The sequence below is a fragment of the Poecilia reticulata genome, linkage group LG9 (genome assembly GCF_000633615.1).
Source record: "Poecilia reticulata strain Guanapo linkage group LG9, Guppy_female_1.0+MT, whole genome shotgun sequence".
Taxonomy (NCBI): domain Eukaryota; kingdom Metazoa; phylum Chordata; class Actinopteri; order Cyprinodontiformes; family Poeciliidae; genus Poecilia; species Poecilia reticulata.
Genome location: NC_024339.1, coordinates 19747642 through 19754237, shown reverse-complemented (window position 1 = coordinate 19754237; position 6596 = coordinate 19747642). Strand labels below are relative to the sequence as shown.

Below are 6596 nucleotides of genomic sequence, written 5' to 3'. Positions count from 1 at the left end.
TATATATATTGCAAAGTACAGTATAGCTAATTAAGACAGAAGAAAGGAGAAAGGTATGGAGCAATAAATTTGGGAATGCTAATTAGGAATGAAGGACTATTGATATGTAAATGAAAGATGACAAGTATCCATTTTTTGGGTCCTTTCTATCCCTCATTGAAGGATATTTATGATGGAAAGATCCAAGAAAAGTGAGCTGAACGAGGGAGTGATGGGAAATAGAAACAAAGAGAAAAATTATAGACAATTAAAGTCAAATTATGGGGGCACGGCATCAATATTAGCTGCTGAAGCTGATAATAAATCATCACTGTGCGCCTTGACAGTGGGTAATCGGCACATCTGTAATTGGTACAAATTGGTAATCAGTGGGGCATTTAAACTTCAATGTGTGTGTGTGCGTGTGTGTGCGTGTGCGTGAACGCGCTTTGCTTCTAGTGTTCTCATTAATGTGGAGAGGATAAAATAAAGGATAAACACATGCCTCCTTTTCTTCCAAAGCAAACATTGCAGCATCTGATTTGAACTCTGTAATTAGCTCCTCATTATCCACAGAGGGGAAATAATCTGTGAAATTAGCATCTGTGGCGGAGCAGGTTTAATAAAACTGTCATGTTCCGCCAAATCGGGAGACGAATTTAATATTCTCGTTCTATATTATGTAATATTGGAATTTAAAGTTGACCTAAAACTATCAAATTAAATCAATCTGCTTGTTTTGGTCAACCACATGTAACTTTTACATATAGGTCACGCCAGGTTCATGCTGTGGATAAGTGCCCCCTTCACCCTGAAACCCATAAATAAATTCCGGTTAGCAGGGTGCCCTCCTAATTGATAGAGTAACTCGAGGGAGAGGGAGAGAGACAGAGAGGGAGGGAAAGAGGGGGATTATTTTATCTTTTTTCATATATTTATATTTAAATATCTCTTAGGGGAGCAAAGTCGATGAACTGATATAGTAGAACAAGTCAAAAATTCTTTTTCTGCACAAATTCTAGTAAGAAGTCGTCTTTTCAATTTATCACAAATTAATAGGAGGCACACGGCTTAAAAAATACGTTTGACATGGTTATTCTAAATGGGTATTCACAAAATGAAGAGTCGATGGTAAAAAAGCAGCATACGTAATGAATTGTTTGTGATCTGAAAGAATGCCGGCTCTTATTTTGCAGGGTAACCCAAAGATTCGGATCCCAGAACGGACCCGTCTCTCCCATCACTCTCATGAACTGCTTCGCAAACCTGTGGCTCGCTTGACGCATGCGCAACGCGCCATTGAAGGAAATGATACGAGAATTGAAGTGGGGGTTTACAAAAAAAAGAAATCTGAGATTTCATCCTGCCCTTTCTTTGCTTCGCGGGATGTTGAGATAAAAATGTTCTCCAAATGAAGTTCCCCCTCCTGTTTTGGTAAGGTATTGGAGGAATTTAGGGAGATAACCCAGAGTGTGCACAAGATTGGCGCAGTTTCACCGCTGGGAGGGCAACTTGGGACAGAGGCAGTTTTCACCTGCTAGCCACAGCTCCAGGAGATTCAGGTACTTTAATCAGTTTATTTTTATTAAATAAAATATTTTGCCTGGAATGTGCGTGATAGTTGCATTAGAGTATTTACCCACTGTCTTTTCTAAAAGGTAGTTACTTTTTGAAGGTAGGTTCCCCGGAGTTGAACTGATTTATTTTTAAAAAAAAACATGTCTGCTAATGCTTAGCTACTCTGCTACCAACATTTAGATGTGCTAGCTGATGTTTTCGTAGCAGGTAGTTGCCTTGTTAAGCTGGTAGTTTTTAACGCGGGGCTACTTCCTATCGTACCTTTCAAAATAAAATCAAGTTGACGTGACAAACGTCAGCCACAGCTGAATCAATGATACAAGTTTTTAACAAGCAAATGTTAAAACAGAAATTATTTTAATATTTACCTAAATTTACCATAGTAGTTACTATAATATTATACTAGTAGTTGTTATGTTTCCTATAAACAAAGAGAAGTAAATTTTGCATGTCATATTACACCTCTTTTAGAAATACAGGCAACTTTTATAAAGTTTGCGTTCGTCTATTTTGTGTTATGGGGGTTTCCCTTATAAGCAAGTTATTAAAAATTATCAGTAATGAACTGCTTTAATAGTAAAGACCTGGGAGATCACAACCAAACATTACGTCCCAGATAAAGCCCCTTTGGCAAAAATACTTTTATTTAACTTTAAAAATATTTTGACCGACCACATTGAACTTTTAATGCATCTTGATAGATAAAAATATTTAAAATAGCTTAGATGTCTGTTTCAACTWATCTTTGGATTAAAAAATAAATAAATGAAGTATTCCATTTTGAAATTATCTATGGATTTCCGTCATCATGTGGCACCCTGGGTAGAAAGTCATATCTCTATAACAAAAACGCCACTTAAGGTTGTTTTTTTTTTTTTTTTAAGGAATTTCAGTACACGACTATCGTAGTGTTTCATCTTTTATTTTGAAGGGAACATATCCTTACTTCCGCTACGGATCTGCTGTTTAGAGTAGCTTTGTCCCCCTCCCTCGAACAAACGCCAGCCAGACTGGCGCCGCTAGTAAGCAAATGAGCGAGACAGCCTAAACTTTTCTTTTACCGAAGGCATATTAGGTTTTTTTAAACATCGCCCTTACCTGCAGATTTCCCCGTGGTCCTCAATTATTTGACGGTGAGCCAGTGTTATCCGAGTTTATCTTATAAATGAAAAGAGTTGCAGAAAAGCGCTCATGCCTTCTGCACGCCACTCAGACTCGACACAAATCTGTGATTTATTTGAGGAATCGCTGCTATCCTTTTCTATGTTCTGTATGTGCTAATGTGATAGCATTAGTGTGGAATCAAAGTTGGACTTTTGACCCTAGTTAACCCGCTTTGTTGCTGAAATTAGATGCTTTACATTTAAATGTTTTCTATGAAGCGTGGAAAGTATGGAATTTGCCACAAGTGTGGAAAGACATTTACGATGTGTTCAGTATTCCTAAAGATAAAAATTTTGATCTCTAAATATAATTTTCCCTTTAAAAAATGAGTAGTTTTACATAGACTGATTACATGAAAGAATTGGAGGATGTTGTAAGAAATTCAGGATTCCAGCAGGAAAGTAGATGGTCAGATGGAACACATTAAACAGATTATAGCCTAAATATAAAACTGAACAATTTATTCAGTGGTGTAATTTATGGGAAATAAATCTTTTGCTGTACAAATTATCTATAATCAAATTTGCCTATTTAAAATGTATTTTTACACTTGTGCAAACAAAACAATGTGAAAGACTATAGGCACGTATGTTGAATGTAAATAATATAGCAATGGTAAACTGCAGCCTAATAACTGCTCTGAAATGACTCTGAATACATATATTTGGTTACACGTCTCTCCTTGGGGCATGAGAGACCCGATGTCACACAACTAATAACAAGCTTTATTTAAAAAGGAACGGTTTACTTCTCAAACGTAAATGTCACCATTTCACGCTCTGTACCAGATTATAGCACAAGCTAATTCGCATCTACAGTCTCTCATTAATTGCGTCACTTTTCCGCCCTGTTTGTGAAAAGTCCAGAAGACGATATGTGAAGCTCTCGACGCGCGGCCCAGCTGTTTTTTTCTCAGGAAGTGCGGCACAACCTCCCAGCTAAGATGTCCATCGCCAGCACACCCACCAGCAACGACGCGTGCCTGAGCATCGTGCACAGCCTGATGTGCCACCGGCAGGGCGGCGAGAGCGAGACGTTCGCCAAACGGGCCATCGAGAGCCTGGTGAAGAAGCTGAAGGAGAAGAAAGACGAGCTGGACTCCCTCATCACGGCCATCACTACAAACGGCGCCCACCCGAGCAAGTGTGTGACCATCCAGAGGACTCTGGATGGACGACTGCAGGTGATGGACCCGAACTGAGTAATAGCTGGCGCACTCCAGTTGTGCAGGGCGTTGGACATAGTTGGTTCCCGCTTCAGTTTGTGAAACAAAACGAGGTTGTCAACCATTATCTAATTCCAAGCTTCTCTGATGGTCCTTCAGGTTGCGGGGCGTAAAGGGTTCCCTCACGTAATCTACGCTCGGCTGTGGCGATGGCCGGACCTGCACAAGAACGAGCTGAAGCATGTGAAATACTGCCAGTTTGCCTTTGACCTGAAGTGCGACAGCGTGTGCGTCAATCCCTATCACTACGAACGAGTGGTGTCTCCTGGCATAGGTGAGCCACGCTAGCTTTTAGATTGAGTTTAATTCACTTCAACGAAGCATCACTCAAAGTGTCCGAAATGCAGCTGCGGTCGGGTTTTCGTCGACTCGTTCTGGTCACGAAGGTCAAATTAACGCCGACTCTTCCCAGCAGAATTGGAAACTCATTCAAACTGGTTTGTTTCCGGCCACGGTTCTGGCTTTCGAAGTCTCGTAAACAACAATATCTTCATCTGTCATTGTCTAGAACAGGGGTCACCAACTCCAGTCCTCGAGGGCTACCGTCCTGCAACTTTTAGATGTGTCTTTGCTTAAACACACCTGGATCCAATAAACTGCTCATTTCCAGCCTTTTGCAGAGAGGAATGAATGCTGGTGAGGAAATTCAGACATTTTGGATCGGAGGTGAATCTAAAAGTTGCTGGATGGTAGCCCTGGAGGACTGGAGTTGGTGACACCTGGTCTAGAATAATTATGTAAAAAAAAAAGAAAATATGACTGGTTTATTCACATTTTATTTTTTACTATTTTCTCCATTGTCTGTTCCATGACAGCATCAATAAATATGAAACTCTGAGTATGTGATTAAATGCAGCTGCTGTGTGCATTTTAATCACACTTCTTTAAGTAAGTGGCGTCCTGAAGAAGTCCGTTTCACATGGTTTTCAAGAACAGGATAATTGTTTGTGGCGCTATGAATGCTGGGTTAGGGTTTCCTAAAAAAGAGGTAATAAATACTTTTCTATCATAATTTTTTTTTTTTATCATTATCAAACAGTACCACAAAATATCCAGTCCACATCGCCTACCTCTGACCTCAACCAAAACTCCGTCTCTTTGTGGGTTAAATTTAAACTAGTGCACCCAGATATTGTTTTCTTTTAAAAAAACAAAAACATTAAGCTTGTTTTTTGAGCCATTATTTTACCTCTCAACAAGGAGAGTTCAAATAAATCAATGACATTCCAAAATTAACGACTAACAATGGGTAAACTTCAGAGGGGGTCTGTGTTTGGAGGCAAAAAGTGTTTTAAAAGGAGGAAATCCACTTAGTTGTGATCGTTTCAATCCAGCTCGTCTTCCTGCCTCTGGTCAGTCCTTCAGATTCGTTTCCATTTCAGCAGCTCATATCCCGTTCTGTCGCTCCGCAGACCTCTCAGGCCTCACGCTGACCGGCTCCGGACCCAGCTCCTCACTGATCGTAAAAGACGAGTACGACTTCGACGCGCCTCCAACTCTCCCCGCTGTCGATGGCGGACACTCTCTCCAGACCATCCAGCACCCCCCGTCCGGCAGCCGCCCACCTCAGGCAGAGCCGTATCCGACCCCGAGCCTGCTTCCGCCCGCCGAGGCGTCCACGTCGGTCTCCGCGCAGTCCTTCCCTGCCATCCCAGCAGGATCGGGCAGTAAGGCGGCCGCAAGCAGTTCCCCTTGGTCTGCTTGGAAATGTAGATTTTTTTTCTTACCTTTCCATCTATATCCCTCCCCCAGATGCCAGCTCCAACTGGTCCAGGAACAGTGGCTTCCCCCCTAGCATACCTCACCACACCAACGGTCATCTGCAGCACCACCCTCCAATGCCACATCCAACACACTACTGTAACTTTAAGCTAAAGCTTTGCCTTCGTCAGTCGATTTGTGTCATAATTTGCCTTTACTTTGTAAAACGGCGATGTTTTTTTTCTTTCAGGGCCGCTGCACAATGAGCTCGCCTTTCAGCCTCCGATATCCAATCATCCAGGTATAAATAAATCCTGTCAGGTTCAGTGTAGAAACATGTTTTTTTTTTTTTTGTTTGACTGTGTTTTGATGAGCTGACCGCTCTGTCCTGCCCTTCAGCGCCTGACTACTGGTGCTCCATTGCTTATTTCGAGATGGACGTCCAGGTCGGGGAGACGTTTAAGGTGCCGTCTTCCTGCCCCATTGTGACGGTGGACGGCTACGTGGACCCCTCAGGAGGGGACCGGTTCTGTTTGGGCCAGCTCAGTAACGTCCATCGTACTGAGGCTATTGAGAGAGCGAGGTGATCTCAGAACTTTCCAGGTTTACACTGGCACTTAAAAAACAAAATAGTATTAAGGCAAAAATATTTATCCCCTATCGTACTGCGTCAATGTTGTCCTTTTAATTTGAATCTTATTTCTCCTTTGCTTCCTTTCTCCTTCTGGTTTATCTTGGGTCCTGGTTTCCTTCCCTCCATCCCTCTTGTCGTTCATTCTTTCCTTTCTTCCTTGTGTCATTCTTTCCGTCCTCGTTTTTCCTTCATCTGTCTATAATCCGATTAGTTGTCAGAATAATGTATTACTACAGTAAAATAATCTCTATCTTCAGTCCTAGCAGGAAGCATCTTAAATAGTTTATTTCGTTTCTTTTACGCCTCGTTTTCCCT

The 6596-nt window shown here is 41.6% G+C and overlaps 1 protein-coding gene across 1 annotated transcript in view; it reads left to right on the top strand.

Moving 5' to 3' along the window:
- The first annotated feature begins 1547 nt into the window (after positions 1-1547).
- Positions 1548-6596, top strand: part of LOC103470200 (mothers against decapentaplegic homolog 4) — a 9300-nt gene continuing 4251 nt past the window's right edge. Inside the window, 6 exon segments of the mRNA XM_017306902.1 lie at positions 1548-3904; positions 4046-4220; positions 5359-5613; positions 5699-5806; positions 5898-5948; positions 6047-6294. Of these exon segments, the coding sequence (XP_017162391.1) occupies positions 3665-3904; positions 4046-4220; positions 5359-5613; positions 5699-5806; positions 5898-5948; positions 6047-6294 (1077 nt within the window). The 5' untranslated portion in view covers positions 1548-3664.